The 21,516-nt window shown below is 34.2% G+C and overlaps 1 protein-coding gene across 1 annotated transcript in view; it reads right to left on the bottom strand.

The window, feature by feature from the left end:
• The window catches only part of CHM (CHM Rab escort protein), a 193,235-nt gene that overhangs the window by 84,845 nt on the left and 86,874 nt on the right, over positions 1-21,516 (bottom strand). The window contains exon 9 of the mRNA XM_029240204.1: positions 20,837-21,062. Coding sequence (XP_029096037.1) covers positions 20,837-21,062 — 226 coding nt within the window. The remainder of the gene's footprint in view (positions 1-20,836; positions 21,063-21,516) is intronic.

The following is a 21,516-nucleotide window of genomic DNA, read 5'->3' on the forward strand; positions in this document are numbered from 1 at the left end:
AGAAGAAATAACACAGTAATTAGGACAGAGTCAAAGGTTAACCCCAGAATTTCTAGGCTGTCAACTTGTGACAAGAAAAATATCGCTGGAATGCTTGTGGTTTCCTTAAGGGGTGCTCAATTTATATAGTAACTCAAAATCCAAGTTTAGACTTCGGAAATGGTATGCACGTGGTATAAATACACTACCTACCACAGTTGCTAACTATGAGTTTGATGTAATGAAGAATAATTTTAGAATGGCTATAATAATTTTCGAAAAATCTCAATTTGGTGAAAAATATCAGCCTCTTAAATGCACAAATAAAAATTGTCATTTATCTATAGCAAGGAGTTGCCAACTGGAAGTCCATAGGATAAATCTGTCTGTAGATAAGTTTTGTATGACATCACAGTTAAAAAAAATTCCCTTGGCAAAAACGATCTGGATCTCTAGCTTCTTTGAATAAGAGAAAATCTGACAACAATGGGTCTGCAATTGAGACTTAGGGTCGTATAGCAGCTGCTCCCTTTAGGTGCATCCTGTGCTCAACAGTTCAGTGTGGTCGCTACCACTCCCACCATGTCCTTCCCAACTTCACTTCCTTTCTGTGACCTGATTCGTCCCTGGAGACATTTGTCATTGCAATCCCTATGTCTCAGTTGTTCACTAAGTTTTCTTTTGATATTTTTATTTACCTTGTTATGAATGTTCTATGTTAAACGACTATTATTCAGGATGTTGTTCATTACAATTTAAAATAAGGATCTTCTAAAAGAAAAAGAAATCCATTAAAGACACAGCAAAATGCAAATGTTAACAGAATTGGTAGAATTCTGACAGTGTTCATTCATTTTATTAGCTATAGAAGATACTGAAAAAGGGAAAGGTATTTGATGTTCTGAGGTGGCCACAATTTATTTTTCTGAAAACCAGTAGGGTGTTTCCATTTCAAATTGACTGTAACAAGTAATGGAGGAATCTTGGGAAAGCCTGTGAATTATCTCAGCTTCCTTTAGATTAAAAAAAATCTACCTATGAGAGGCAGTGTTAAATCAAAGGTTAAACCTTATTTTGAATTCCTCTTACTTAGAATGCTAACACATTTTATACTTCAGTTATTTACTATTTAATACAGATATTCTTCGTACTTTTCAGACATTAAAATTAACACAATGAAAATACAAATTTGAAAAATAAGCAACGGTCATTCATGTGAAATTCATATCTGGGTCTGCCTAATGACAGAGAATAAAGACAATTTTCCTCACTTGTGAACATGTCTTCCTCTGTCAAACTAAAAAAAAGAAAAATGTTACTTTCAAAGATAACAAAATAAAATAATATACTGCACATTAATTAGAAAAAATGACAACTTGTTTTCTAAGTTCACAAAGTCTCGGATTTTTTTCAAATATAAATTTATTTTAATAGGCTCTGACAGAGGTAATGCTTGACTGCACAAAGCTGTGGTTAGAGTTTAAGTATCATCAGCTATGAGTGATGGAGATCTACCATTCCCCTACATGCAACTGTAAAAAATACAAAGCTCAGCAGCAAGAAATTTCTCATTTGTCCCACTGTAATTAAGTTAAAAAGAACATGCGAATCCAAGTAAATAAGTTCCTGAAGAATTAAGAAGCACTGAGTCTAATGAGATATATTTTTTCTGTTTCATGTATTAAACTGCCACTTCAATTACTTGTTTATAACAAGCTCAAATAAAATTCATAAAAGCAACATAATATCTATCCAATATATTATTCAGATAATTGTATATATTTGGAGCATAACCTAACTCTTTGATGCCATTAACCCCAAACAATAGACATTTAAACTGACAGAAGTCTAATTGAGTACTGCTTCCAACAGTGATTTAGATTTTACTGAGAGCACATCAACACTGTACTCACTTTCAACTTTGCCCTGGTGACATCAAATTGTATTACAGATAAATTAACAGTTGTGAAAATTTTTGGCTGGTAGCCCTTATCCTACATACCCTTTAAAAATCCAATTTTAGTGCCTATCAAGGTAGGAATCAGCAGTGGTAATTTTTTTTAATACAGCTGCAAAACAATAGGACCCATTAATAGCTGAACTTTTGACAGCACTATTCATGGTGATTTATGAGTTTGTATATAATTTGATTATTCTATTAATTCTGCTGATTACTGCTTCAGCTAATAAACTGAAGGTCACTTCCAAAATAAATCTTCATTACATTTCACAGAAAGTAACTGCCTCCAACTAGTTGTTTTCTCTAATTAAAAACTAATGTAACAAGAAAATAAGACTTCAGAGTTACTGCATCTGTTGCTACAAGAAAAATGTACTGTGTGGATATAATGTTCCCAGGACAAATCCAACAAAACAGAAAGTATCTCTTCATCTAATTTCTTTACCTTCAAAATGGAAGAACTATTTTATACATATTCATTTGTACTAATTTTGAAATTACAAGAATAAAATCTGAACTGTATTAATGCTTGAGAATTTGAAAACAAAGAATCTTTGAAAATATTCTTCAAATTCATTAATGTAAAATGTAAGGCACTGTTTTCATTTCTAAAATTATAAATGTGGGATTCTATTCAATATATATGAAAAATGAACAGTAGGTCTTTGCCTTAACCAGAGTTTTTCCTAAAGGTGGCAAGAGACCTTCTCTGCCGCTTAAGATAAATATTGGGCACAAGGCCCTGACAGCTTTGGAGGGAGATCAGAGGAAAAATGGCAAGGGCTCACATTAACGTATTATTCTTATTTAATCTATTTTTACACACAGAACATTCTGTGTCCTGGATTTAATGCTTCATTTTATTACTTTTTTTAAAGTCCTCTAGACCTTCAGCTGAGGTCCTATCATCAAAGCTATTGAATCATACAACTACATCAAACCAATAAAGAAAATTAAACATGATGCATATTTTTCCACAGAAGTCAAAAAGTAATCCTCAAACAGGAAATCATATTTCAAAAGATAGAAAGTTTGCATATAAGAAATTATTGGGACACAGAGATGCTACAAAGAGCAGGTAGCAGTGATTTGTATGCTCACCCATGGCCTCAATTGGGGTACTGTCACAAAGTCCACTCTAACTTGCTCATTGTGTCCCGGTCATATTAACCTTTCTATAACTCAGAAGACCCCACCTTAGACCTTTGACACAGTTCCCGCTGCCTAGACTCTTTCCTCAAATCATCAAAAGCTGAAAGGGTACAATCTGTGGTGTCACTACACTCAAATGCCACCCCGAGTGGCCTTCCCTGACCATCACAGCATCTAATGGGATACCTCCCTGCCCCGACCAACAGTCACTTCCTTCCATATCACCCTGTATTTTCTGCACAGCACATATAATTCTCTTAAATTTTGTCTACTGTCTTTCCATCCAACACTCTTCAACATCCCCACCCCACCAGAGACGTTCTGTTTCCAACAATGTATGTCTAGCACCTACAGAAAAGCTAGTATAAAGCATTCAATACATGCATTTATTAAATTAATTTTTATTCTAAATTTGCATATGATAAAACAGAGAGCCCAAATTTATAGTCAACGCTCTCCTAACTTTTCATGTAAAAAAGTATTTGTTTTAGGTCTTTGGTAAAAAACTCAGTAACTGTGACCCAGTGAGTGAGTGACTGAGTGTGTGCGTGTGTTTGAGTGTGTGTGACAGTGTATGGGTATTTAGACAAAATGCATATGGCTACCAAAGAATGCACAAAAACTGCCAATGTATTGGCGGTAACAAACATAATGAACACTCTTACTAGGTTCCTCGTGATCAAGAGTACACATCTGCAAGACACGTTAGTGGCTCAATCTTTGGCCAGGGAAGACATCCGTTTCCAAGAGGACATATTCAGTGGAAAGGAAAAAAGAGATCAGAACCAGTTTAAGTCTCCAAGGTCTCAGAAACTTTTTGCCTTTTACAGGTTTATTTTAAACTTTCTAATGTAGAAAAAGCTGATTTCAGTGAAACTTCAAGTTTCTAGTTTAATAATCATAATAACTAGTATTCTTTACTCTTGTAAAAAAGTAGTACATAAACATATAAACACTGAACTGTTTTCTACACTATTCCTACATTCTGGGAAAAAATGCTTCGACTCTGATAATTTGACCTTGGAAATATACACTCTTCTTCCCAGTCCTCACTGGAACCTTGTGAAAACACATTAAAAAAAAAAAGAGGGTGTGTGTAATCCTTTCCCATAACTTAATTTCCCCAGTATATGGACTCAAGCATACATCTTTTAACTCTAATGGGAAATTCAAGTTTTTATCAAGTTATTTACAGGAGGATCAGTTTTTTCCTTTGTTAATAAACAATGTAAATATTTAAAAAGGCAAAACGTGCTTACAACACTAGAAGCCACGGTAGGGAAAAAAAAAGCTTTAACATTCTCAGACTTAGACAACAACAACAAATTTGTTTATCCAATGATATTTACCATATTGAGCAATCTGGAGGAACTGTTTTAGTTTTCAAGCATTAGAGTAGTTTCAACACTATGCATAAATTAAGGCTGGGATACTAAGTAAATAACAGGATGGTCGAAGTAAAGAGGATAAATGTTATGAAGGCTATTTTAAAAACCAAAATGATTCAAAGTAATTCTGATTAAAAAAATTATCTCATCAACTTAATTTTTACATTCTTCATACCTTCTATACTGTCTAAATTTCTTATCATAAGCATGGATATTCTGATAAGCAGAAAGAGAAAAAATTATTTCCTTTTAGGAAAAAAATAAAGCTCAACTTGCTGCAAGGTATAACCAGGAAGTGTACAGTAGCACGTTAGGAAAGAAAACAGCAAAAGAGTAAACAGAATCTGAGGCTTACTGAATATATGCACTGCTGAAGATACATCTTTCAATTGGCTTTATGGAACTAAAAATACATAAAAATCTAGAACCACAGAGATAGTTCATATATCTTATATACTATAGTTCATATATCTTATAAACTATTTTTTTTCTTCTGAACAAGACATCTAAAATTATGTTTTCCTTTATTCCTAGAACACAAGGAAACATACATATTGGCTGTTAATAAGCTACCTTCCATTTGGTAAGGTAAAAGTGATAAAAGCCATCACTCATAGGTGAATTCCAGATTTTGTATGAATTTTATGCTCAGTTTAATAACATAGTGGTTCTCAACCTTGGTATTCTGCAAGACAGTGTGCCTTAAGTTTGTGGGAGAAAAAAAAAGGTGGCGTTACAGTGAGACTCATGCAGAGACTATAGCCTCTCAACTAGGCCAAAGCCTGAGTGGGTCAAACATGCAAAAGGATGGATACACCATGTATGCTGACAAAGAAAGGGGTTGAGAACTACTGGTTGTCTAAATATCCTATTCTTAACAAAACAAGAAAGCATCCTACATCACAGAGAACCTCAAAGCTGCCCAAGTACCTTTCGCTATGCTTTTGTGCTTTGCTGTCTTCGGCGTCCTTTTTGCTACCGTGATTTTATTTCCCACAGACAAGTAGCGTGTTTTTCTCATACCATTTCAACATATTAACTACATGCTCCAAACTGACATTAAGGAATTGAACTCACTTACGTTTTCAAACTTAGCTTTGTATCCCTAGAGAAAACATTCCTACTTAGGGGAGATTTTACCTACGGTTTGACATCTTCCAGGAGGAACAAAATGCATAGAAGCTCAAGCTTAATCTGCAAGGTTGACAGATTCATTTTCTTAATCTCACTAACTATATATCATATATGAGGGTATTTAAAAAACCTTTCTGAATGCAGTGATCAGGCCAATTTTATTAGTATTCTGTGACTAAGATCATTTCCATAAAGAATGGTTAACAGCAGAAACATTCAGTCTGCTCAACTGACTGAACATCAAGAGCATCAGTATGTTTATTGGGCCCTTAAAAATACCAGCTCCAAAGTTTACATTCCAAGGAAAATTCTTTTCTACCCCAGCCAGTATTCAGGAATAAAGCAATATCTTTTCTCATGTAAGTTTTGATAATATTAGATCTCTAATTATTATTATTATTATTTTTTGCGGTACGTGGGCCTCTCACTGGTGTGGCCTCTCCTGCAGGCTCCAGACGTGCAGGCTCAGCGGCCATGGCTCACGGACCCAGCCGCTCCGCGGCATGTGGGATCTTCCCGGACGGGGGCATGAACCCGTGTTCCCTGCATCGGCAGGCGGACTCTCAACCACTGCGCCACCAGGGAAGCCCAGATCTCTAATTATTATATATCAAAAACTGTATTGGAGATAAGTAATAGTCTCATTATGGCCAGAATATTTAAGTTAAAATTTGAAAGAAGATGACCAAATGCTTCTGCTTTACACTTGATTTATCTGTACCATACAGACACTGCCTTAGTCTGCTGGTTTTAAAAGAGTCCATTTTAAGCACTAAAAGATTCATGTCCTAAACAGACATTCAATAGTGGTTTTTATTTCTACTTTAGAAATACAAAGAAAACTAATGTTTGTTTTCAACTGATTTGTTTGTGAAAGAAGTACATCATAACATGCACTACCACAATGCAGGGAAAAGTCAGGTCTAACCTCACAAAAAAGGGACAAGCAAGAAAGCCAGTTCTAGGCAGGGGAGGGGGTGTTGCACTAGATTTCAGACAGCAGTGGCTCTGATCCTGGTACATCCACCTCTATACTAGGACCACTAAAGGATGACAGTTAAGTGTTGATTTTGAAGACATCATGGAAGGTGGAAACACTTCAGTCAAAAATTTGGCTCTCAATTCATTAAGCATTTGGAACCACTCTGCTATACCTAAGAACGCAAATTCTCATCTGCACAACTTAAGAAACTTGGAAATTTTAAAATTTTGTATAACAAAGGCTCATGTAGTGCTTATCATGTGCCAAGTACTCTTCTAAGAGCTTTGCAAATATTCATTTCCTTAATCCTCATAACAGCCCTATATTGTTATTCCATTGTTATATAGGAGGAAACTGAAAACACAGGGTGGTTAACCAGTAGGTAAGTGCCAGAGCCAGGATTCAAACTCAGCAAGTCTGGCTTCAGAGTCTCTACTCTTAACTACTAAACTATGCTACCTCTAGGAATATGATATGTTAAAACATAAAATTAGGATCAAAGTTAATTGTTCATTCAACAAAATGTGTATAATTCAAAAGAGGTTATTTTAGAGTTAATTCCTTCTATTTTTAAATGCACCTGAAGAATATGGGTCTATGCATATGGGACCACAATTAAAGATTATAGATTCAAAAATGAGTATTTTCAAATTCAAATATAAAAGAGATTTACTTAAGAAAAAAAGCCACACTGTGATCCCATTTTTCTTTTCTTTTTTCTTTTTTTAACATCTTCATTGGAGTATAATTGCTTTACAATGGTGTGTTAGTTTCTGCTTTATAACAAAATGAATCAGCTATACATACACATATATTCATTTTTCTTTTAAAAACTCTAGTTGGGTAAGCAAAAAGTTTGAAAAATATGGCTGTTTACAAATACATGTGCACTTGTATGAATTAACGTAGGGATACCAGTCTAAATGTAAGTTAAAAAGTACAGGTTTATTATATTCAATGTATGTGAATTAAAAACTGTAGGAGTAATTAAAATAATTAGTTGAAACTAGTTTGGCTTCTTGAGTAGGCTAAATATACCTTCCTGTTTATGCTACTCATTTGCTTAGCAAACTGTTTACATACAGAGTATAAAGTAAAAATATTCAAATTGTTATGAATGTTAAACTGGTGAGATTAAAATTGGTGAAGTTTTGCCATATGGAAGTGGGGTGTTTTTTTGGCAAAACTTTTATTCTATTTCAATATATCAGGCAAGTGAGAACCTACTGCCTAATTTGGGGAGAGGGGAGAAGATGAGGCATGAACAGATAGAAAAATAAGGAGGAGGAATGGTTAAAAGCTACATTAATTATTTCAGCCCCAAGAGAGCTCTCCTTTACAAATTATTTCTCTAGTACCTGAAGGATAAAACAGTTTCTGTCCTGCAGTATTTAATTTCTTTCCATGGTAATTTCTAATTCCGTTTTCAAAATATTTAACTTATTAAGCACCTATTATGTGCCAGCCAAAGTTCTAAGCAGTTACCTATGTATGAGAAAAGTATACCAAATTCAATAGTAAAAAAAGAAAAATTATGGAGTACCCATTTACGCGCTAGGAACTACAGGAGACATAGAGATGACTTAATTTTATACCGCAAATATATCTATCAACAGGCTCAAATTATTAGGTAATTTAATTACATAATTAAATTCTAAATCTAGTTTGTATAAACTGGTCTACAATATATAAATTAATGTTTCAGTAATTACAAAAACATTCATTCTAAATACCAAAACTGTGAAGTCATTCAATTTTTGTTGTAATACCCTACATCAGTGTTGGACAATTTTCAACATACTTTCCCTAACATCATCACATTTAAGTCTCACAATAGCCCAGGTCAGGAGGTAGGATTAGATTTAACTACCCATAATACAGGTAAAACAATTGAGGCTCTGAGAATTTAAATGACATATTCAAGTTCATGCAAGTAACAACATGACAGAGCTAGAATCAGAACCCAATTCTAAGACTGATGCTTTTATAATACACGGAAAACTTTCTTTCTTGGAAGTACGACAGGTATTTTATATAAAGATTCAGTTTTTGAGCACTCCTTACCAAAGTAGAATATAAACTGATGAATAATTGGAAGTGAACAGCTTTGTTACAACTATAGATGATCACATTAATTAGATCAATCTGGAACAAAACCAAATTAAACAAGGGAAGAGCAGAGAATGCCTGGAAGCCCAGCTATCTAACATAGCTGGTAAATAAAGCCTTAGATCTTTGTAATCTGGCTGCCCTAAGGTTTTTTTTTGCTCTTTGAATTGACTTGAAAATAAACACACTTCACATATTATTTCTATTACAGTTGCACAATAATATATTGGCTCCAAAGAGATGGGTTAAGAATTGTTTTGAATGATACTTAAGTTAGTCTATGCAATCACACAGTGTTACCTTTCAATTTAATCAAACTAAACTTTCAGCTCTAAACATGGACTTAATTCAAATATCATTGGACTTAATTCGAATATCACTCTTGCCCTATATATAGTCAGCCACCTTTCACTCTAATACAAGTTATTAGAATTATTTTAAGACCTGGAATAGCACACATAGACCTGGCGTAGTTACCTGAGGAGAAAATGATTGGGTGAGTTTAATCTAGTATCTGAATTAGCACTGAAGGGGGAAGGGGACTATTAGTAAAGTAGAACCTGAAACTGTATAATTTGTGTAGCCAATATAATTCTAATATATTCATGAGAGTCACAATAAATGCTCCAGCACCACACACTTAAGTGTAATATAAGTTTTTTTTTTAATTAATTAATTTATTTATTTTTGGCTGCGTTGGGTCTTTGTTTCTGTGCGAGGGCTTTCTCTAGTTGTGGCAAGCGGGGGCCACTCCTCATCCCGGCGCGCGGGTCTCTCACTATCGCGGCCTCTCTTGTTGCAGAGCACAGGTTCCAGACGCACAGGCTCAGTAGTTGTGGCTCACAGGCCTAGTTGCTCTGCGGCATGTGGAATCTTCCCAGACCAGGGCTCGAACCCGTGTACCCTGCATTGGCAGGCAGATTCTCAACCACTGCACCACCAGGGAAGCCCGTAATATAAGTTTTAATAAGAGGCTACTCCCAAATTAAAAGACTTGTTCTGTCAAAACCTGAGGAATAATGCAGGAAAGGACACAAAAGCATTCCATTGTTTTATTAACGACAACGTTCACTGATCTGTGAATAACCTGGCAAAAAATGAAGATTATTGAGTTACTTTACCTGTCTATCCATCCATCACCAGAGAACAGGTTTCAGAATGATGGATTATCTCACCACCCTGCAGTTTATCCCACACAATACTCTCTCCTCAAGGGAAAAACAAACAAGTGATCATACAAACATCATCATGCTTACCCCCTATACTTTATGTATCATCTCCATGCCAATATCAACTATTAACTAGAAGGAAAACTGTCTGGAAAATCATATACAAAAGACTCAAAAAATGAGGTATGTCACTGTTTATTTTACCCTCTAGGATTTTACAGTTTATAAAAAGCCTATTCAAAAAATAGTCCTCAAACTATTGGGAGACAAGCTTTTGGTTAACCTATTCTACAATGCTATTCTAATTTAATAAGGACGGTTCTCAATTGAAATAGTACATTCCAGTGGTTCCTATCCTTTTTGAGGTGTGATACATCCCTTGAGACACTGACAGAAACTAAGAACCTCCTAAAAAATGCAGCTATGCACATTACACACACAAAATTTGGCATGAGATTTCAGGGTATTTACCCCCAAACTCCTGAAACCCAGGTGATTTATTCCAGGCATTGGAAGCCAGGTTAAGGACCCCTGAATTTGAAGAACGCCTATTATTATACCGGCCTTCCACTGCTATCTATTTTAAGCTGAGATATGTGTTTTTAAAGATGATGGCTATAAGTTGACTTATGCTATAATTGAAGATGGCCAAATTAAAAAAAATTAAGAGGATTGTAATTACATGTATTCTTTAAATGGGTGGATTGAAAGAAAGGAAAAGAAAATATACCAAAATATTTAGTGTGGTTATTGTTAACAGGTGATGGGATTTAACTATAATAATCAATAGTAATACTTCTGTTCCTGTTTTCCAAAATTTCTGTACATGAAATTATATTTCTTTAAAAAATATATATTTATTTATTTTGGCCGCACTGGGTCTTAGTTGTGGCATGTGGGATCTTTAGTTGCAGCACACGGGATCTTTAGTTGTGGCATGCAGGCGGGATCTAGTTCCCCAGCCAGGGATTGAACCCGGACCCCCTGCATTGGGAGCACAGAGTCTTAGCCACTGGACCACCAGGGAAGTCCCTGTATTTCTTATATAATAAAGACATAATTTTATTAAGCATGATGACACCAACAATAGGAAAATGATTAAATAAATTATGGCACATAGGTCCATATACCAGAGAACTGTTCAGCCCTTAACATTTTAAGTATGCATATACATACATGTTCATACATAGATATCTGTATAAGCATGGGAAATATGGGAAGATATGCAACTAACTTAACAATGGTTAACTCTGGGGGTGGAATTCTAGGGTGGGAAATAGGGCTTGCACTTCTTTATAAAAGTGAGTGTCTGTGTGCTTTATTATTTTTTTTCAGTATTTTCATTTTTTTCCTACCTACTAAGATTATATGTTACCCCAAAATTTGCTTTTTAATGGCTATTTAACATCTCCTGACAGGTATACTTTGCTAAATGACCTACATGAATTATTCCATTGATTCAAGTGCCAAGAGATTTTAAACTGTTCTGTTCCTTAAAGAATTTTTACATAGTTCCAGATTATAGAACCAAAAGTTGAGTAAGAAGAATGTAAGAAAGACCTGAAAGAACATTTTATTCTCCCTGCCTGTCAACATTTAACTAGAGTAGACTACACCAAATTAAATATATACTGAGTTGGACTAAACCAGTATTTCTCAAACAGGGATTATTTTGCCCCGGGGGACATTTGGCAATGTCTGGAGATATTTTTGTCTGTCACAAGTAGGTAGGTGAAGGTAGTGGCATCTAGTGGATAGAGGCCAGAGATGCTGCTAAATAAACATCCTAAAATGCATAGGACAGCTCTTCCAACATCACAACAAAGAATTATACTGCCAAAAATGTCAACAATACTTCAATTGAGAAGCTAGCCTAAATCAAGAGCCTCTAGAACAATTATGTATCTCACAGAAATGGACCATGTTCAATGACAAGGTGGGGTCAGACCACTGATGGTTCTTAGCATAGAGTGGAGCCCAATCTTCTTGCTCTTTTCTAGAAATGGATGGGTTAACAGAGCAGTCTGAGATTCCTATAACTTCCTAAGTGTTATCTGTGTGCTTTGATTAAATTAATTTCATGTCATATCTGTTTAGGCTCCTTCAAATCATTTCTGAGTACTGATGGCATTCATTCCTGCATTGCACACTCTGGAACCTGATGAAATATGTTTTCTTATTCTTTAATTGGTCTATGAGTGTGCATTTTCTTTCCTCAACTACAGTAAACACTATTGACACTGCCATCAAAGTCTGACTATATCATATTCTTTTTCATATATATCCACTACACCTAGGAGAGTATAAAGTAGAGAACAGACGCTTAAAAAATAGCTGTTGAATTAAAATGGGAAGAAATGAAAATAATCAAACTTATAACAAATGACAGATGCTTCTTCACAAGTTTTCTGTCACTTTAACTAAATCTTTTCCTTCTTGTTGATTAGAATTGGGCCCGGAGAGCAATTCCCCTGGCTGCTTCCTCTTCAGCAGTGTTCCCTAGACAAGCAGCATCAACAACATCTGGAAACTTATTAGAATGCAAATTTCCAGGCCCCACTTCAGATCTACAAGTCAGAAACTCTGGGAATGGGACACAGTAATCTGTTAAATTCTGACGTAAGTGAAAGCTTGAGAAATACTGCTCTATGGGCCCTTTAACACCTAATTTTTGCAGCAATTCATAAATACCAACTATTCACTCACTTATCCATCAAATACTTAATGAATGACTAATAAATACCAGGTATTGCACTCAGGCAATTTTCTATAATTTCCTAACATCAAGGTTTTAAAAAAATTATTATCATGTTTTGTAGGTACAAGTCTATCCCGTTGATTGCACTAGGGTCGGAAAAACTACCACCTATTTTTGTAAATAAAGTTTTTTTGGAACACAGCCACGTCCATTCTTTTACATACTGTCTAAGACTGCAAATAGTTTCAACCAAAACCATATGGCTTGCAAAGCCTAAACTATTTACTATCTGACCCTTAAAGAAAAAGTTTGTTGACCCACTGGATTAGAACACAAATCTAGCTCAGTCCCTAACTTGGTCTCATACTTGCCCTAGTAGCATTCTACAACAGCAGCAACAGCAGCAGTAATCATCATAATCATAGTAACGGTAAGAGTAGTAACACCTGACACTTATGTAGTACTTACTAAGGCAAGTACTGTTCAGGCACTTTCTAGATATTAATTCACTTTAAGCCTCACAACCTATGAAGTAGATACTACTATTATTATCCCCATGGAAAAACTGAAGAGACTGGAACACAGAGAGTTTAAATAACTTGCACAATGATACACAGCTAGCACATGGTGAAACCGGGATTTGACCCCATTGGTGTGGCTCTAAAATGTACACTCTGGTTCACTGCACTGAACTTACTTCTCCTCCACACCACTAGAGCACAGATATCTGCTTGCATCTACCCGAAGAGGTGCTTGTAAATTACAGTTCCAATAGCAATATTTTCAAGTTTTCCCATCTCTCTCCCGGTCTTTAGAGCCCAGAAGCACCTTTGCTATTCACTCTTTAGAACCTCTTCTTTTTATAAGCTCTTAAGGATGATTATCTGAGTAAAAAAATAATGCTTTCTTTTATAGAAAATTCTCACAATGGTTCTCAACCCTTATTAGGTCACGGGTGCCTGTGAAAATCTGATGAAACTACCAATATTTTTATAAAGATATACATATAACCTGTTATATATAAGTTCCAAGGACCTATGGACCCTAGATTAAGAACCTTTGGTATATTTCAATGCAGTTCTATTCAGCTGCACTGCTGCAAAACAATAGTGTGTAGTGATCCACTATGAAAATATTTCTTAACCATATGATTTATATACCTGATGTCCAATTAATCAATCCGTTTCTTTTTAATTCACTCTGGCAATTTTTTAACATTTAATTTCAAATATTTAAGGCTTGATTCAATAATCAAGCTTTACATAAACACACACACACATACATTTGGATTGGTCAAATCTACCAACAATTAGACATAGGGCCAGATTCTGCACCTAGGTGTATCGTGGAGTTCTACTTATGACACTGTGGGAGGAAACCAATGGGATTTGGAGCATAAAACAGATCAATGCTAACTAGTCCCCAAAACGTATAAAACATAACTGCTACTGGGCTCATCTGCATTACTGTTTATCAAATGCATACATACAAGTTATAGGTGTGGGGGGGGAGATCGATTTGCTCATGGTCTGTTTCTCCTTTTACCTTTATCAATTAGGTAAATTTAGGAATTTGACATAATTTCTTTATTCATCTAAACTGGTATTTCCTATTGGGCATAGAATCAGAACATGTTTGTAGAACACGGTAAGAATGGCCCTTATTATCTCCTGTCTTTTTTGCGGGGGTGGTGGGTGGTGGTGGGGGAATGACTATGCATCGACTGTGAGAAAAGAAATCATAGCAAATTACAGGTTGTTAAACCACAAATATTTAAAAATCCCCCCAAATAACAATATTTTAATTAACTATCTCCTCTTAATTTTTTCCAGAAAACATTGTTTAAAGAAACATTGTAGAAGAAGTGAGTTGTGTAGAATGCATACCAGGAAATCTGGTTTCTAGTCTCAGCCTCTCTTTACCTTAACTTTCCTCATTTGTAAAATTAGACAACCAGTCAAAACAATATAACAGCATTCTTCCAACTCTAAGTTTTTCTGTCATATCACTAGCAAAATAGTAGGGAGATTTTTACAAGAAGAGAGATTAAGGAGAATGCTGTTGAGGGGGAAAAAATGTACAATTAAAGAATCTAGATCCATAATCTAGCCCACACTTGTTGGGGTGAAGGGGTAAGAACATTGGGGGCAGACAGTAAAAAACCATCTCAATTTTGCTTTTTCTGACTTCACATGCAGTTGAAGCCATAAATAAACTCATAAAATTTTCCATCAGTATAATCTTTCATCAATTTTAAGGCTTCTCTTGGTTTTCAAATATGTTGATCCAGGTTAACAAACATCTCTTAGATTTCTGAAAATTCTCTAAATAAAAAAGCTTGGTTATTACAGAACAAAATAAGCAGGTTACTTTGGTCTGAGAGATGTTTTATACTATGAGTTCTCCAAATAGAACAATACAACATTCAGTGAAGTGTATGTTTTGATCTTGGACTTTGGACTAAAGAAGTTATTTTTTTAAAGCAGAGGAAAAAAGACAAAATATAAAATACCTTAAACTTTATATTAAAAAAACAATTCCATGGTTATGACAAAATCATAGTAGCATCTATGTGGCCCATTTGGGGCATCATTCTTTCTTCCATTACTGATTGAATGTATCAAACGGGAGATTCCCTTTCCTGTTGTTCCATGCTATTCCTATAATCTTGAGCAAGTTACTTATATGTTTTGGACTTTTGGTGTTCTTTCATTCTCTTTTTTAAAAAGCTCTAAGTTAATCAATGTGTGTTCCACAATTTCCTGAGGTAGATCGTGCATCTATTCAATTTTCCATATACAATACTCAGGAAAACGATATTTGAATGTGAATACTTAGTACAAAATATTCGGTGGTGATTTTACACACACACACACACAATTTATATTACATGTTAAAAGTAAAACATACTCATTCTGTATGCTTTAACAATCCCATTACATTAAAGGAAAAAAAGGAAAATGTAGGCTGAAATCTGAAGAATGGAAGGCAGAATTACCTAGTAAACTATTAGTTAAATTCTCTCTCTTTACAAAAAACAAGCAACAATCTCCAGGCAGTCTAAGTCTATTTATAAAAAAAAATGTAGAGTTTGTTTGCTCCCACAGATACTGCTCCATTTCATAGGTTATGAAAACACGACACAGTATATGAAACCCATTCTGAACTAGAAAGTAGTTCTAAAGGCTACCATGTTACCAACCATACAGATAACAGAAACAAATTACTTGGTTAGGGCTTAAAAAGGACTTCTGTTTGGAAGATATAGTGTGAGAGTTTAAAAACCTATATACTGCATACATATCCTGCCCAGTGTGCCAGAAAAAATATTAGCCAACGAATATACAGTAGGGGAAATTCTATGGCTTGCTAGACTAGAAAAATATATAGGTTTCAATGACTTTCTTCCAGTATGGTCCAATTTATGTATCTTGACATATCAATGGGTAATAGGTAGTACAATAAATAAGCTTCATTTTCTTTGCTGAAAAAAAACCCTACCTATTTAAATTGATAAAAACCTCAAAGGGTGGTCATTCATGAAAGTTATCTCCAGTAGTTAAAATGTTATACTGTTTATGCAGAGTTCATTTAGAATGCAAGGATATGACTTACAAAAGTCTTTGAATCCTTCACATAAATATGCATGCATGCCATTTATAACAGTAGCCTTGATGAGAACACACTGTAACTGGCTGTGAGAAATGCTTAAGAGGGTTATATTAAAACAGAATATAAAACGGTGGTTAGAAATCACAGAACAGGTGATACCTAATTCTGATAACCTGGTGATAAAAAGCGTAGACTATGATGTATAGATGGTGGTAGTGTTAGTACTTTAGGATATAAACAGAACAATATTTATATGAAATTGTAAAGCATTATGCAGGGAATCAAATATAAAATTAAAAGTTAATATCCCTAGGCCAAGTAAATGCATTTTATTGTAATTTATAAACACACAGATTCATATATATAATATGTAGGAAGAACTCAGAGTTGCCTTAATTACCAAAGAACCACCCAAAAGTTTAATATACTACTTCAAATATAACAGTCTTTTGTTGTTGTCTTTAATATCTATCTATCTACACAAATACATATACATTTAATTATATCATTCCCTGAAATTTCAATTCACTACAAATTGGAGAGAGCGAGATATAATTTTTATAACAAACATTAAATATGAACCACACACAAAATTCTGAGATAGGCTTGCAGAGGATAAAAAGATACAGAAGGCTGATAAAACCTCAGCCTTAAGAAGGTTACAATCATCTTTGGCGAAAAATATTTCCTTTGTCTAGAATTCAACACATAAGGGTGTCATTCAAATTTTTTATCAGTACAGGACAAATGAAACTTTTAAATGTTGTTTCCCTTAAAAATAACAAATAAACAAACATTAAATATATATTTACAAATATATGAATTAGGAAAGGAAATAAATGGATTTTGTGAAAAAATAAGAATGAGGTTAAATAATCCATTTTCATAAAGTGCTGGTAAGGAAGCCAGTGAGCTTCTGCTCACTCCCCAGTGACCTGTTGATTTTGTCCCTATTCCTTACCCTAAAGTTCTGTAGGAGTAAGTGGCAAGTGGGAACATGAGAGAAAGTAGTGTAGCTCCCTCTGAATCGGGCAAAGCCACAGGAAGAGGAAAAGAATGATTAAGAAACCCATACAACTCCCCTATTAGTTTCAATTGATAGGAGGACCTCTGGTCCTGGGGGACATGACACTGCCCATTCATCCCTACTTTGACAATAGGTGGAGGAGGAAGAACTTGTCTGGAATTACACAGACCTATCTTTCAGAATTAAGTTACTTTCAAATTTATAACATTCTTACCACCATTCATAAAATCACATATTGGACTAGATACTGTGAAGGGACCTCCTATTACTAACAAAAGACTATTTCTTACATTAAACATAATTTTTATTGCACTGCTGAGAGTGAAGGAAATAAGAGAAATGTCCATAGGAAATCCACAACCCCAAACACACATATGCACAGTACAAACCCTGAGCTGAACTCAAAGCTTTGAGCAACAAACACTGCAATTAAAAAAAAACAAACAAACAAGTCGTGTTGCCCGTATCAGTGTGGGAGCTGTATCTGGGGTTTCTTTATTAAGCAAAGACCCCCTGAAGGGAGTTAAAATGGTCCCAAGTCTTAGTGCCTTCCGGCTGAAGGAAAACACAAATAATTCTTGAAGGAAAGCATTCTTAATTTGGGCCCCCAGATTTCCACAGATTAAAATCAATCAAATACAAACTCTCAGTCAAAAATAAGCATGGCACAAGGAAATAAATCATTAATGTAAATCAACAGAAACAACACATGGCAGAATATAAAATATCTGTATATGAAAGAAGTGACCAAGCAAAAGAGACTATCAAACAATGACAAGGAAGATTCTGGGGGAAAAAGCAGAACTTCTAAAAATGAACGATAAAAATACTGGAGTAAAAAAAAAGGGTTAAACTGCAGATTAGTTACAGGTGAAGAGAATAAACTGGAAAACAGACCTTTATTAGGTACCCAGAATGTAGCAGGAAGGACAAGGAAATAGAAAATATGAAAGAGAGATTAAAAAACATGGAAGAGAGAATGCTAAGTTCTAAAACATACCTATTTGTGGTTCCAAAAAGGTGAAAATAAGAGACAATGGATGAAAACAACATTTTCAAGATACTGACTGATAATTTTCTAAAATAATAGATGACAATTCAAAGATAGAGGAACTTGCAATGTAGTTGTTTGAACCATATGGAATTGTAGGTCAAAATGTTTTAATATTGTTAATTTCATATGGTTTTACCTATATCAAGCTAGATAAATACAAAGGAACCAATACCTAAATTCACTGTAGTGAAAATGCAGAACACTGTAGACAAAATATCTTAAAAACAGCCTGAGAAAAAAGATATCACTTATAAAGAAATGACAATTAGGCTGACATCAAACATCTCAACAACAAAAATGGAACCCAAATGACAGTGGAATAAAATTTTAACGTACTGAGAGAAAAGAACTGCCAACATAGAAATGTTTACCTAACAAATATTCACTCAAGAAAAAAGGCAAAAAAAAAAAGTTATTTTCATATGCACACAAACTAGAAAGCATTAACTGCCCAGAGCATAAACTAGAGGAACTTTTAAAATTATATACTTCTGAAGGAAGGAACAGACTCCTGTTAACCGCACTTACACTACTTGGTAAAAGATAGAAATTGTCAGATGGAATTAAAAATATGTAATAATATGCTATTTAGAGCTCTAAATATAGTTGAAAAATAAAGGGATGGAGAAAGATATAACAGGCAAATATTAAAAAGTTGGAGTAGCTCTTTGATATTAGATAAACTAGACTTTAAGAAAAAAATGTATTATTAGGGATGGAGAAAGTCAGCAGACTATGCAAAACATTAAATTCATCAGGAAGATTAAACAATTATAAATTTATACGATCTTAATAAATTGCCTCAAAATAAATATAAGGTAAAAATTGATAGAATTATACTGAGAAACTGACAAATCAAAAATCATAATGGGAGATTTCAAAACACGTCACTCTTATCATTGACAGATCAAAGAAAAAACACTTCAATAAAAATAAAGTTTGAAAATGACAACTCGAAGCTTGACTTATCAGACTTCAAGAGCAATAATTAGAGAGCCCTGTAACCAACAACTAGATAAACACATTCTTCTTGAGCACACGTGGAAAAATTATAAAAATTGATGACATACTAAGTCATAAAGTTCAAAGAATTAGTACCATAAAAACATATTTTCTATACACAGTAGAATTAAATGAGATGGTAAGAGCAGAAGAATCAACCAGATTAGCTATTTAAAAATACATAACTCATGGGTCAATGAAGAAATCACAATGGAAATTAAGATAATTAGGATTAAAAGATAATGAAAATAATATATAATAACTGTGTAAGATTCAAAACAATAGTTAGAACTTTACCATATTAATGCTTATATTAGAAAATTAAAAAGGTGACTATTTAACTCATTAGGTTTCAGCCTAAGAATTTGCAAGGGCAGGGGAGGGGAGGGATGAGTTGAATAAAGCCCAAAGAAAGCAAAATAAAGGATAATAAAGACCAGAAATTAATGAACTAGGATACAGAGAATCAAAAAACCCAAATTTGATTCTTTCAAAACATAATAAAGAGATTGAGAAACTTGTCCAAGGTTACATGGCTAATAAATAGAGGAGCCAGGATTTAAATCTAAGCAGTCTGTTTCCATAGTCCAGGTTCTTAACTACTATGCTCTACTACCCCCAAAAGTTCTAAGTATAAAAGAAAAGATTGCTATATTTGACTACATTAATCTTAATGACCTCCACGCATCATAAATACCATAAGGCAAGATACATGCAACACATTTAACTGAGAAAAGATCAGTATTCAGAATATATAAAAACACCTACAAATCAATAAGCAAAAGACAACAACCCAAGAGACAAATGGGTAAAAGACATGAACAAGCATTTCCCAAAAGAGAAAACATGAATAGCCAATAATCATATGAGAAGACGCTCAACCTTATTAGTAATCCAGGAAATGTAAAATAAAAATACAATGTGATGATACTTTAGGTGAATTAGACTGACAAAAATTAAAAAGTCTGATAACACCAAATGTTGGCAAAGATGTAGAGCTATGAGAATTCTTATATACTATACTGCTGGGGGAGGTAAACTGGTACAACTCTCTGGAGAAACAACTGGACACTATCTTGTATGAACCTTCATATATCCCATGACTCAGTAATTCCACTCCTAGATATGTATACTAGAGAAAATCTTGAACTTGTATACTCTGAAACATACACAGGATGTTAATAACAACAAAAAACTGGAAAAACCCTGTGTCCATCAACAGAAAAATGGAATAATAACTTGTGGTATATTCAAAATGGAATACTATGTAGCAATGAAAATAAGTTTAACTATAACCACACACAACAAGGATGATGCTTTGAAACATAATACTGAGTGGAAAATGGAATTTACAGTATGACTCTATTTTATAAAGTTCAAAAACAGGCCAGACTGATTATATCATTTAGGTAAGTAGGTAGGCAGGCAAATAGATTATAAAAGAGTAGAACAACAAAGTATATGTTTGCATATACTAAATCTTGACTAAATCTCATTTTTGTCTTTCTATTTTTCACCTGTTATTCAAGTATCAGTTTAAAAGAGATAAGAAAACCAATGCCTGTCTTACCTGCAGAAACACTGAGGGAGTTCTCCTTGGCCATATAAAGGAAACAAAAATGGAGTGTTGCCATACCGCCCAAGACAGTGAAGAAAGTTTTTGGTAGCTCTGAGACCATCTATAGTACTGCTGGCTGTCTCTGATGTCATTGCAATTGAATGTAGGACAAAATATTGGAGGTTGGGGGTCAATTTCTGAGTTTTTAAATATTCAGAAAATGTAAATTCCTCATAGGCTATGAAAAGAAAGATGAAAATTTATCAATTAAAATCAAACCCAAATTTCCATTTAAAACCATTGCACAAAAATGAGATCAGATCTGTTTAAAACACTTGGCAAAGGACACAGGTGGTAATATTATTACATTTTAAACAGAGACTATTGATTGTGGGGGGACAAAAAAAAACTAGAAACAATCTCACTATCCTAATTGGACTGATGATACAATTTTTAGCTTTAAATGATGACTCTTTGTTTAGTATTTTATGGATTTAAAAAATTAGAAAAGTATTAAATAATTCATTAATCATCACAACAGGTTTCCACAGTTGGCAATAATCTTACTTTATTATTAAAACTGCAGAATAATGCCAATAATTATACTTTGAAATATTAAATATGACAAATGGCAATTTTTTTGGTGAAAACGATAGAGTAATACTTGTTTTTTTTTTTGAATTGCTATTTCT

This window comes from Monodon monoceros, unplaced genomic scaffold (assembly GCF_005190385.1).
Source record: "Monodon monoceros isolate NGI ecotype Baffin Bay Population unplaced genomic scaffold, NGI_Narwhal_1 Super_Scaffold_22, whole genome shotgun sequence".
NCBI lineage: Eukaryota > Metazoa > Chordata > Mammalia > Artiodactyla > Monodontidae > Monodon > Monodon monoceros.